General features: G+C 45.6%; 1 protein-coding gene across 1 annotated transcript; it reads right to left on the bottom strand.

Moving 5' to 3' along the window:
• Positions 1–5,523: 5,523 nt before the first annotated feature.
• On the bottom strand, positions 5,524–13,011 carry ywhag1 (3-monooxygenase/tryptophan 5-monooxygenase activation protein, gamma polypeptide 1). The gene is made up of 2 exons (XM_049017435.1): positions 12,793–13,011; positions 5,524–7,641 (listed from the first exon to the last, which is right to left on the bottom strand). The coding sequence occupies exons 1-2, from the start codon at positions 12,877–12,879 to the stop codon at positions 6,985–6,987; spliced, it is 744 nt and encodes a 247-aa protein (XP_048873392.1). The 5' UTR covers positions 12,880–13,011; the 3' UTR covers positions 5,524–6,984.
• Between the last annotated feature and the right edge of the window lie 523 nt (positions 13,012–13,534).

The following is a 13,534-nucleotide window of genomic DNA, read 5'->3' as shown; positions in this document are numbered from 1 at the left end:
TTCTCTGGAGCCCTAGCGTATCGAATTTTCAGTCTCCCTGAGTGCAAATCGCTACACTCATACGGTCAGTTGAAGCTTTTCTCTCAGCAATGGGAAACCATCACACCATAGCTCCTGAGGACTGGGTGTGAAGGCACTGACAACCATTATCTCAGAGGAGCTCCTGCTGGAAACACGCCATCAGCCAGGCTGTGAATCTGTCTCACAAAACCTTTTAAAAAATCAGCAGAACATTAGTAAGATGTTACAGGACTCTAAAAGTCTAAGCAGTACCGGTTTACCTGATGGCTGGAAGCTATCAGAACTGTAATGATTCATGGACTGAATGCACCCTGATTGCTTGACGTCATAGTGAGGCAGAGCCCCTTTGCAGAGAGAACAGAGAAGCTGCTGCTGCTGATGGTGATACAACCTCTATCTCAGCATTTTTAAGCCGTTTTTATGGATTCAACTGAGGAACACTCCAGCCCCCATCGCTCCAGGCAAAACCATGTTGTTGGTAGGAGAGCTTGACCCTGGAGGTGGCCCAGGTTGAGTCACCTCCCTCCAGCTGTGGGTGAAGCACCTTCTGTTCCTGCTGTTACACCTCCCTGTTCACCCACGGCTTTGATCAGCAGAGATGAGTAAGCTGCCCCAGCCCCCCACCCGCACAACCTACATGAGAGTGTAGTCTGGCTGATGAGGAATATTCCGGAAGTTGACTGTATGGGCAAGCCCACCGTGACTGTGCATCACCACACAGCCAAGCTTGGGCTCACTGCCTCTGCCTGTTTTTACTGCAGATCAAGAGTCTGGGCATTGTTATATAACCAGGTATATTGGGATATAGGCTATGTGGCTGTGCAGGAACAATTATTACCAATGTTTATGGTTTAATGTTTGATGCTTTGGTCTCTCTATACCTATGTCTTGGAACGATTCAACCAAGCATTTCAATTGTGTACGTGACGAATAAAATTGTGATCGATCGATTGATTGCACAAACCTAGACAGATCAAGCGATGGTGAAAGTGCTATATATATCTGTCTGAATCAAGGCTTTTCTCTTCATTAGGTAAGAGAAGAAATTGTTGCTTGAAGGCTGTCAGTGTGTTGCAGCAATGACTCCAGATGAAGTCCGGATAATGCAGGTCGGGTCCGTGTTTCTGCCCGCTGCAGCCAAAGTCCTTCCTCATTGAAAATGGTGCAGAAATGCACTGTGGTGCAGTGGGCAGGGTAACTTGTTCTAGAATTTTAATGCGCTCTGCCGCTGAAGCTTTTCATCTTCTTGCAGGATGTGATAGGTGCTCGGGCAGTGCAGTGGGAAGCACTGCTAGTAATGGGATGCTTATTATAGCCCTAGCAACAGGGATCTGATTTGAAGCTGGCTCTGCTGGAGCTCAGCTGCTATTGGTTAACGCTGGCAGTGGAGACGGATCTGGTAGTGTAGAAATTGATTTGGTGTTAGAACGACTCTGGGGAGAAAGGTGCCTACCGGACATGGGTGGCCTATGGATGGCCCTAACCACCTGTGCAACAAATGCGCGTCCACGATGACCGAGGCCGGTCTGTCACCAAAATGCAGAGGACACCCTGTCAGATGACAGGCACACCGAAGGACAACACAGCAAGTGATCTGACAGCGGGTTAGGGTTAGGGCTGGGTAGGGATTAAGATCGTCATGTTGGGACTGCAGTTTTCTCCATAAAAATGAATGGAGAGTCCCCACAAAAATACAATTTCAAACTTGTGTGTCTGTATCTGTGTGTGTGTGGGGGGGGGGGTGAAGCTGGTGCGAGGCCGATGCGAGGACAAAACAGAACTTCATTTGATATTTGATGGGGGTCATATGGAGGAAAGAGCCCTCCCTCTGTCATTGGGAGGGTACACATTTTTTAAATCATTCTTCACATGGGGGAATACGGCTGTAATGGGAATTAGTCTTCCTAATTTTAATTGTTTATTTCTTAGTGCTGGGATCAAGTTATGTAAATTCATGCAAGACTCCTTAATACTGGGCAGTAAAAACTTCCATACTGTATGATTCAAATCAGTTACACCTGCAGGCCATTGTTTGACTGTGTGATTAGTGGTTGCGCCTGCTTTAAATAGTTAGTTAAAAAGATTAAAAGAGAACACATGCAAAGAATTGCTGGTACATGCTAGTTTTTCTGCTTGTAAAGGAGAGTATTTAGTTAGAAATAATTGCTTGGCTGTTTTTCACACTATCATTCTAGTGAAGTCTGGGGCAAACCTCTTCCCTAAAACAAAAGCCCAGCTTCCTGTTATTGTTACTCAGCACCTTGGTAAGATAGCCTTTGATGTGGAACATGGAGGAATTGCACAGCAGGGCAGCTTTCTTCTGAAAAGCCCTTATGCTGAAGGTATGTAAGAAGGCCACAGAGCCAAGGTGGATATCTCATCTGTTTGAACACGGACCACTGACTCAGGGTACAGTAAAGCACCCGAAAGGTGGGGCGTGTATCTCATTTTTTTTTTTTTTTTTTTTTTTAAATATTGCATCCAGTGACCCCACATTCCACTAGGAAATTATGTTCTAATGCAGTGTTTCCCAATTCGGTCCTCTGGGACCCACAGCTGATCCACATTTTTGCTCCCTCTGACCTTCTTGCCAGACAGTCCATGTTTTTGCTCCCTCTGGGTGAGAGCAAAAACATGGGCTGCCTGTGGGTCCCTGACGACCGGATTGGGAAACACTGTCCTAATGTAATGAAGGAGAGGGTGAGATGACTCATTAAGTTACTCTGGGCAGGGATCTCCTGGCCATACTACAGTTATGCTGCACTGGTTGTCATGTGTTCCCCTGCACAAATGTTCCATGATGGTTAAGCAGCCATCATATCTTACACTCCATATCTTACAGAAAAATGGTTTGGTCTGAAAAGTAGATGGGGGGTCAGTCACTATTCTGAACACGTTCTTCTGTGCTGATGTTAAAGATGGATAGCTTATTCCAAATCCCCTAGGTTGCTGGGAATCATACTAAGATATCCATATAGCCACTGGAAATGGAGAGAAATGGAGAACCTATTATATTAGTCAGCTCCGCATCTCATGTGTGAATTTTAAATGTTGGATTGTTGCCATAGTAACCACCCAGTCTCTCTCAGTCCATTTCATGACTCCACATGGTTGAGATACTATTTTTGTGCACCTTTTAAAATTTTGTTGCTCAACATCATTCCAGTCCACTTCCACTGTGTCATTAATTCTGTGTGTTTTAACTGCTAATTTCATTTTAAACTGAGTCTTGTGTGCCTGACATCTCTCCCAGACTGTTTTCTTATCCCGTTTCAGAAATCAATCGCTTCTTCACACTCATCTGTTACAACAAAAAACCCTCCTCCCCCCAATGTGAACAGACAGGCTGTCCTGGCCAGATTCCACTGGTATTTTCAATAGGATACAATTTTTGTTTTCAATGCAAGGAGTGAAAAAGCAAGTGGTTATTACCTTGGCAGTACAGCTGCTGGATGGTAAGATTGGTTAATATAAATGCTCATATTCATAAACTGGCAAATACCTAATGGCTTGTGCCTAGTTTTTTGTAAACACTTGGCACATATAATTCCATTAATGCACTCAGAATTTTATTTAGTTGAAGATGAGTTCTCTTCTGTCCCTTTTCCGGCAAAAATTGTGCTGAAGTTCAGTGGCTCACTACTGCCGCCCTGCAGTCATTTAATCCTCACGTCTGCCTCCACCTCCCCTAGTGCTCACTCCTAGTTTGCCGCCCCCCCACTCCTCCCGAACAATTGGACTACTTTCACTCAGCCAAAAAGCGCCAGGCTGCCTTCAGAATTAGACTAATATACCCAGTAAGCAATAACAGACAATCAACTGCCAACTGTCCTGAGAACAACTGCATACTCTTTATCGTGGGGTGGGGGGCTCTGCCTCACTGACAACCTCATTCTTCATTAAATCATTTGTCTTCTCAGTAGCCTCCTCAGATGACTCTTCAAACAGTCATAATAAAGAAGCTTCGGGTTGGAGATCTGTGTTGCCATGGCAACGGCAGTGTTCTTTCTCAAGCTGTTACTATAGCCTGTCTCTCTACGACATCTGCACGGCTGTAAATGGGGCAAAAACTATAAAAACTGAAGATGTTATAGCTGATGTTGCTGGGGAGGACACGCCACAGCTGGCATCAGTTTGTGACTTAGCAAACAGTGGTATTTTTGCCTCTTAGAACAAGCTTATTGTATCCTAGCTAACTGCTAATGCAGGCTCTCAAGCTAATGAGGAACATTTCTGACTGCAGGCCAGGTACAATCGCACTTCAGTTAAACCCTGATCTCTGGTAGTGCAGCCTGGTCTCTCTTCTACAGTTGCTCGGGTAATACATAGTTGATATCCTGTTGTGACAAATTACTTGGGTCATTTATGAGAATTTTACTAAATAATTCTCAAAAATACAAACGACTAACACCTGCTCACAGGTCAGGGTGGCCTGTGTGCATAAGGATACCCTTCGTACAATGCCAATGCTGACAAACTGCATCTTTGGCTTAAACGAAAGTCAATTCCCAGCCCCATCGCTGCTTCGGTGGGATTCTGTGGGACTACAGTTCATACAGATGCATCAAGACTGCACACCAGTCAATGACAGATCAGCAATAGCATTCATTAACCATATCCAAGCTCCCTTTCTCCTCCTGCACATGTGTGAAAAACCTGCAAGTTTAGGTCGAATATTATCTCTCATTTCTGCTATTACCTAAAGCCCACAAAGAGAGCAATATGTTTAAAGGCAGGAGAAGTGTTGCTGATGGAAAATTCCCCCTGAGCCAGACTAATAACAGGAGTCCTCACATTGATTAGAGCTTGCCCCTAAAAGGCTGTGACATCCATCAGGATGACTGCATGTGTCTCGTTTCCTGGGGTAACATTTTGTTTGTCTACAACTTCGTGTGGACAAACATGTTTAAGGAACTGGAGACCATCACACAACATCCCACTGTGCTGGAACAGCGACAATATCACACACTTCCACACTGCAGGGTATCTGTGTGTCCACTATGAGTAATCTTACCTAAAGCTAACCTGGTAACTAGCAGTTAACCAGCAAAGCTGTTTATGGGCAGCCACAAAACATCACAGGACCAATAGGAACAGCAGTAAAATTGGGGGAGGTTTGCCATTATTTTATTATCATTATTAATTATTATTAATTACTATTATCATTTTTATTATTCTGCTCTTGTGCAACCGCCACTTGACTCACATTAAAGATATTCAGGAGACAGCTAAAATGTAAAAATAAATAAAATTAGAAAAAAAAAAAAAAAGGCTCATGGGTGATGATCTCACAGAGACTGATTCTGAGGGGGAAAAATTAATAATAAAAAACAATGTTTTAAAAGAATAGTGAATCATTCTGTGAACATTTTGTTGTACAGTGTAGTATTATTAATAATTAATAATAATTTCACCATAACAAAAACACCAGACAGAAAAATGAAGTCAACACCAGTGTTTTCCCCCTCCTCTGGTGAACAAATCATATTCAATAACTGCATGTCACTATAACAAAGTCCATAACAGATCAATTTATTGTTAACAATCACTGTTTTGGTATAGCGTACTTCAGCAAATGAAAAAAAAAACAAAAACGTAAACAATCGAACAAAAGGTAATAAATAGAAAAATTATCTGACTGAAGTCTAGTTACTTTCTTGTTCATATGAATACATAACACCTACAGTATAAGTTAATAAAGACAGGCTACAGTATATAAATACATCACCAGCATGCACAATACTGTATTATCGAGAATATTGGAGCAGTAATCATCTTACACTGAAGAAACAGTATAATAGGCAAGTGCAATTCTTCAAAATAAAAAAATAAAAACACAAAAAGTAAACCACGAATCCCAAAGCCGCGTTAAGATGGTGGGCAGCGCTCTGCCCCCAGCAGCATCGCCGTGTCTCCTAACGCCACGCGCTTCCGGAACGCTCTGTGCATTTACAGGGTCACGCCAACGGCGGTGCAACAAACACACACGCGCACGCCGTGGACTAACGGTCAGCGCGGCAAACGATAAATAGTCATAAAACACACGACTGAAGCACAAGACTGCAGCCCTAACGGTCACTGTTCCTCTGCTCCCTTTAACATATTTTCTTTTTTCCTCTATTTTCGAAATATGAGATTATAATAAATTTTCAATGTCGAATTCAAAACGCTTAAAGTTCTGTTCGTAATGCATTGTGGCTGTATCATTTGTAGGTTTTCAGGATAAAGGTGTTTGCCAAGTGATTTAATAATGAACACCAATAATAATAATAATAATGACAATGGTGTTTTTTTGTATGTAGTCAACATACAATGAGGAAAAACTGCATGAAGTGTAATGGGGGGGGGGGGGCAATGGAGATAATAAATTTAATTTGGGGATCCTCATAAACAAAAGCCTGTTTACAGAGGCTGAGAAATTTCCACTGCTAACGGGTGTAGCCTGAATCCCAAAGTCCTTCTGAAATGGCTGAGATGTGGCACTGTTCTCATGCTTACTGGAATCACTGCAAGATTTTTAATTTTATTTTGTTTTTTTGGTTTTTTTTTTGTTTTTTGTTTTTTTTGGCGAATGTGATGACATTCAAGTTTCTGCTCAAGCTTTGCATCTCTCTACGGTTTTAAATGCATCTCTCTCGGCCCTAAAGTTAAATATGCAGCTCCGCTGAGTTTTCACTACAAGAACAGTCCCTACGCCAGCGTCCGGCCGCCGTGTCACACCGGCAACCACTCTTGACGCACTGACTTTATCCTCTAACTGGTGTTTTGGCAAATGTCACAGAGTAGGCAGCTCGAAAATTATTTTTAACCATTTTGAACTAATGTGTGACCTCCCCATCCCTCTTTTAATTGATATTTTCTGAAAAATAAATAAGTGCTGCGGTCGTATCGTCGGCAAAAGCGGCTGCCACAGTCCACGGGCCTTTTTCACTTTTTAATTTTTTTCTGAGTGTGGCTTCATCCTTAGTTGTTGCCCTCGCCTCCCTCGTCGTCCTGCTGGTCGCTCGTCCACAGCGTCAGGTTGTCTCGGAGCAGCTGCATGATGAGTGTGGAGTCTTTGTAGGAGTCCTCGTTGAGGGTGTCCAGCTCGGCGATGGCGTCGTCGAAGGCGGTCTTGGCCAGGTGGCAGGCCTGCTCTGGGGCGTTCTGTATCTCGTAGTAGAAGACGGAGTAGTTGAGGGCCAGGCCCAAGCGGATGGGGTGGGTTGGCTGCATGTGCTCCTTGCTGATCTCGTGAGCTTCACTGTATGCCTTCTCAGAGGACTCCACCACCGTAGCCCTCTTCTCGCCCGTGGCCACCTCGGCCAGGTATCGATAGTAGTCGCCCTTCATCTTCAAGTAGAAGACTTTGCTCTCATGTTGCGTGTCGCTGCAGTTCTTGATCAGAAAGTTGTCAAGCAAGTTGAGCACATCCTGACAGACGGCCTCCAGCTCCTTCTCGATCTTCTCGCGGTAGGCGCGCACCATCTCAATCTTCTTCTCATTGCCATCGGCTGAGGTCTTCTGCTCGATGCTGGAGATGACGCGCCAGGAGGAACGCCGGGCACCAACTACGTTCTTATAGGCCACAGATAGCAAGTTCCTCTCCTCATTGGACAGGGCCTCGTTCAGCTCGGTCACCTGGGAGGAAATGGAGCAGAAACATGGTCAAACTGTCTTCTTGAAGAAGGCTTGTGTAAAACTCAGAAAATATCCTAGGAGGCACAAAATCCTTGAGTAAATGGCCTAAGTCCTTCATAACTTCAGCATGAAATTATAATTCAGCCAGTGCTAAACTCGATGCACACCGTAATCCCGGAAATATAACAAAATGACATGGACTTCATGAATGTTACATCTGTTTAGCCGCAAAAATGTTAGGGTTTAGTTTCACTGAATGAGCAAGACTAAGGATGGAAATCTGTTGACTGATATTATAGTTTTATAATAGCTGGGAGTAGGGAAACTAACTTCTCTTTAGTCAGTAGCGTAGTTTTAAAAACACGTTACCAACACTCTGCTCCAGCTGAACTAGCTTGACCCTTCCCCCCTTGCAGAATGACATCATCCCTTTGTGAGTAACATGTCACTCCCAATCCATTGTAAGACCAGCTTTGCTGAGTTCTGTTGCATCTACAGGACAAGCTGAGAGCTACAGATACCTGATTCCGTGTCCCGGAAGTCACTTCCTCCCTTCTGGCACTTTGTGGCATTGCCTGGGGCTATATATACGCCAACATGGCTTAGGAGGTGTCATTTTGTTAACCGAGAGTTTGATCAGCTTGGTGCCTAAAAAACAGCCTGAAAAACGGCAATGATTATGTTAGCTTCAGAGACTTCAGAAAATGAGTGGAAAGATACCGACCGGTTGCATGGTGCTCTATGCTGAACACTCAGGCCAACATCTTCTATTGTAAACAACACTTAGTTCTAGCAGCAGGGGAGGGGGCACTTTGGCTATCTGCTTGGGGTATCAGCTGCCTTACTGTAGCCCTGTGGTACTGCTCACCGGAAGCCACTCATCCGGATACCCCTCGCAGCTGAGTGGCCCTGTGTTTCCCGACTGACTCCCCCACAAGGTCAGCTACTGGTCTCTGAAATGTCCTCATCCTGTGCAGACTGTGCACCTCAGAGCCAATGCCCCCCCCCCCCCCCCCCCCCCCCCCCCCCACTTTCACTGCTCTAAATTACTCCACCCCATCTGTGTGTGAAGCTGCCGCCACTTGACAGGTTGTAAATAGGACAGCTCATTCTGATTTAACTGGCGCTGAGCTCAGTGCATCACTGTCCCATCCGGGTTCTGCAACCATCCTGCTGTGTCACCCTCATTACCCCCTCCCCCCCAAAAGGTTATTTTAAAGGCACCAGAATACCAGCACACAAGAACCAGACGTTATAGACCATCTTCTGCATCATCTTTTTGGTTTATAAAATGGACAAACAGCTTCAGTGTCTGTCCCCTTAGCCCTGCTGAAATTCCATCTAGGTCTCTGTACTACATTTCCATCTCAAGCAAAAAAAAGAGCTCTAGGCACATTTTATTTGCAATTCAAGCCAGCTGTCAAAACGAGTGAATATTGAGGTGAACATCCGCCAGAGCGTGCATCGTGCAAGAAATCCGTTGGATCGGGCCAGATGCAGGATCCCTGGTATCCATGGAAACAAAGCAGCCTGCCTGTTCAGCAAAGTAGATGGACGCAGCTGTCAGCAAGCTAAACCTAGGCCTCTGAGACTGCTGGTGGCAGAGGTGACAGGAGGGTGCCGCTAGGGTCAGCTGCTTGCATTATCACTCAGATAAACCCCCAGTGAACTCTCTCGCTCTTCCAGAGCATTACTGTGAACACAGTCTTTAACAAGCAGGTTGATTCATCAACTGTTCTGAAGAGGCTCTGTCATCGTGACTAACCCACGGCACATCCTACGCCTGACTCCATGTAGTATGACCTCTGATGCTCACAGTAACAAGAAAAAGACAGAGAGTAACATAAAGCGAAAGATGAAGAGTAATATATCAGCATCTTCACCTACAGCTGCTTCCTACAGAGATAGCAGCATTGGTGCCCTTACAGTGGATGCTAGGTCACGATGCAGATTTTTGCAAGCCCCGAACTTCAATCCTCTCATGAACATGCCAACTGTGTTCAGAGTGACTCTCGCCGGAAATCTTTTTGGCTCTTACACAGACCAAGGTGTTTGGTCCTACAGCCGACCGTCCAGGTGATTAAATATAAAAGACCCTGATCAGTTAGCAGTCAAGCAACAGAGAGGCCGTGGCAACAGCGGTGCCATGGTTACAAAAAGCATCCTAGATGGTGGGGGAAGGCTGAACCAGGAAATCGCAAGATCCCTGCTTTACTGGAAATACAGGCAAGGCCTTAGAAGGTTGAAAGGGTGTGTCCTGCTCTTTTTCCGTCCACTCCCATGGCCAAACATCACTACTGCAACACAGGAAATACAAATTAATGCATGAGTAACTAAGCCAGAGACATCCACAAGCTCACCAATGAGGAGGAGAACACAGGGGGGTGAAGAAACTCCACTAAGCTGCCGTGACATCCCCCCCCCCACCACATAGGGAGGGGAGCTGCGAACAAAGATGTCATGTGATGTAACACGTCACTGGCATTGTGCACATGGCTGGCTGGATTCAACAGTGGGACAGTAGGGAGATGGCTATGGGCGGTGCTGGCTGTGGGGGGGAAAACCGCTTCAAGTAGCCCTTTTGTTGTTGCGTAACTCAGAAATGACTACTGTTTATCAGCGCCGTACCAGGCTTTGAAGCAGAAGAGCCAAAGGAGAGTGCAATGCCGACTTGCTTAGCCAGTGCATCCTGAGGCCATGCCCAGTATGCAGAGATGCTAAAGCTTAAACCTGCATCATAACATAAATCAAATGCAAACCTAAATCCTAACCTTGCCAGTGATGTTAAACTGTACTCTGTGTGCTTCAAGAGCTGTTACGCAAGACTGAGTACAAGAGGGTGAGGGTTTCTGCGAGATCGCCGTGTGCTGGAGGACGGGCTGCCTGTCACTGTGGACTCTCTCACCAAAGTCCTTCAAAGCAACATCGAGTTACAGCCGTGTCACTATTGGTCATCTGGTGGTGCCAGAGGCAGTCTCTCACTGCTAAATGAGCTTTAATTACCCTATAAGCTCATCTGTACCATAGTGAGCCACCTGATCTTTCCTGATACGTCCAGCCGTGCCCTGCAGTATAACTACAGCCATGACACCGATGTGGTGCCCAGCCATCTCCCTGACACACCACAGCAGCTCGGTACAGAACTATTAACATGCCAGTTACGATTCATTCTGAGACTGATGGCTTAAAGGATCTCAGCATGAGGGCGTCACAGACCGGAATCCCAAATGCTTGACACGCATCACTCCCAATTCATTCTGGGGGGGTGGGGGGGGGGGGGTTGGGCACCTGTGCATTGCAGCAGCTGCATTATCAGCATCAGCGGTGATTATGGCAACATGGACCATAGACTCTAGACTCACCGCTTGTCTAGCAGCTCAGCACTAGGAAGGCTGTGGCATGAGGGATTCCCCCACGGCTAGAGGGTGAGGCAGGCAGGACGGGCACATGCTATCACACAGAAGGGGGAAACCCCACGGAGCAGAGGAGCTGTCGACGCATGCGGTGTGGCACAGGTGCAGCCCCACAGTCACGCCTCGGAACAAAGCCAGATCATGTAACGCCCTGGAGGGCATCTGCATAGCCACGGACGCGCCCTTGAGGAGTATAGACAGTGGCGCACGATCCACACCATCCACTAGAGGGCGTACCACATAAAGAATTAGTGTGTATGACAATGCACTTTTCCACACAAAATGTACAACAGAGCTCCCACCAAACATCACGTGCCTCACAAGCCCCGAAGTGCCACCAAAAATTAGATGTGGTCCACGAAGCCCATACATTAGCTCTTTCTGCTGTACACACTGCAACTGACTACTTACAAGAGCACTACTGGCTGCAGCACTGTGTCATTCATAGGCCGGCACTTTTTAAATAACCATTTTAATTAGACCAAAGAAAGTAAATTTTGAATTGGTTTTTTGATTAACTTTCTAAAACAAAGAATCCCGTACTTCCGACTCTGCTCTTATAAACTCTTCAGAGATGCTCAGTGGAGCCTTGCTAAGATGCTACATGGGGAGCAAGCTGATTTAAGGCTGAGGATGAAATGGTGCAGTAGGACTGCTGCGCCTTGGCAAACGCTGCACCAACGCCTTATTGGAGAGTGGTGACTGTCCCTTAAAGGGCAGCATGTGCAAATACAGTCATCCAAGGGACAGTGGAGGATCTGAACAGGTTGGAGGGCGCACAGACACCAAATCCTATTTGAATACTGCCCCTGCTGCAATATGACAAGCAGGGAACGTTCGGGAAGGCTTTCTGCTGCCACCCACGTTACTGTACTGCGAGCATGTCACGGCATTTTAACGGAACATGGAGGGAGAGCCTTTCTGTCTTCTATTCAGCAGCAGTCGTCTGCTCTCCGTTTGCTGTCTACCCAATGCGGGTAAACCTGTCATTTGGTGTTATTTCGGAAAGCACCATGTCTAGGGCGGCTCCATACTACACGCCATCGATTTTACTGGAGATGTCCATTGTCTGCTGCCTTTTCTCAGAAGACGTTTCACCAAAAGGTTAGATTTTTTTGTTTCGAGACGGATAACGGCCAATTATCGCTTTTTATACCTTTAAAGCTGGAATCGCGATAACAGATAGGAAAACTGAAGTCCAAATTAAAATCACTGCCAGAGGCACTCAGCTGATGGAAAAGACCATGCGAAAGGCACCGCCCCAAGATCAAACACACCGCATTCATCCACTGCCCGCTTAAACAGATGCTTCTTCTCAATACACTGTGACTTTTCCTATTTTTCTTGTGCAGAGCAAACCGCTATTAAAATACACACAGGCACTGATATTTGCCCATAATTGGTTTCATACGACAACCTGCTCTTGATCTCTACCTGTCAGATATGACATTTCCATCCCCTTTAAAGGCCGCTTAACACTGTGCGTAAAAATGTTACATGCTGCCTCGGATTTGCAGGTCATTTCAGACACTATATGCGAAAAGATCAATCTCTTATAGATATGTTTCAAACAGCATGTTTGGATTTGATTAAATGTGTATAAAGAAATGCATCACGGCTATGAGCATTATACCATTACACGAGTGGGCTTCTTTTGAAGGGAGTACTCAGCAGTGTCTAACAGAGAAGTAACCCTGTCAGCTAATTGCATGAATATGATTGCTGAGATGAAACTTACCGATTTCATGGCGGCTGCCATATCATCGTATCTCTCAGCCTGCTCGGCCAGCCGGGCTTTCTGCACCAGTTGCTCGCGATCTACCATTTTGAAGGAATGCACTTTACTCTGCTTTTTCTTGCTGCAAACGTTGAGGTGTCAGTAGCAAATGCAGCGAAATGCACTGAGATCCTGCTGCTGCAGCTGCTCCCTGCTGTCTGCGCGTGCCCCCCACCCCCCGCGTGCGCTTTCCCCACGTTGCGTCATCACTCAAACGAGGCGTGTTAGTCGTGATGTAACGATCCATATATGGAAGTCATCCCTGCTTCATGACAGGGTGCTCAGCCAATGACAGCAGCTCGATCATATCAGCTGATTTGACTCCGTTTTATGGGCACTACGGTCTATGTAGTTCAACTCAGACCAAGCAGAAGAGCAAACCCCACCCTGCCAGACCCCAACAATAGCAGTGTCCGAAGTAGGTCTTGGATATAAATATGATTAGGACTCCAGACACATTAAAGCTTGTTATTAGATATTTACACCAACCAACACACACACACACACACATGTACCACACCGACTATTTATTTCTATGGGCAACTTAAGTCCTACCCAGCCCTAACCTTAACTGTTTATTTATTATCAAATGGTAGTTTTCTTTTTTAAAACTAACAATTCAATATGTAAAGGTATATAAGCCAATATCTGACCCTAAATATATTAGCACAAGCCCCCCAAGTGTGCATGAGCTCCCCGGTTC

Source organism: Brienomyrus brachyistius, chromosome 6 (genome assembly GCF_023856365.1).
Source record: "Brienomyrus brachyistius isolate T26 chromosome 6, BBRACH_0.4, whole genome shotgun sequence".
In the NCBI taxonomy this organism is placed as follows: domain Eukaryota; kingdom Metazoa; phylum Chordata; class Actinopteri; order Osteoglossiformes; family Mormyridae; genus Brienomyrus; species Brienomyrus brachyistius.
This window is presented reverse-complemented; position numbering and strand designations above follow the sequence as displayed.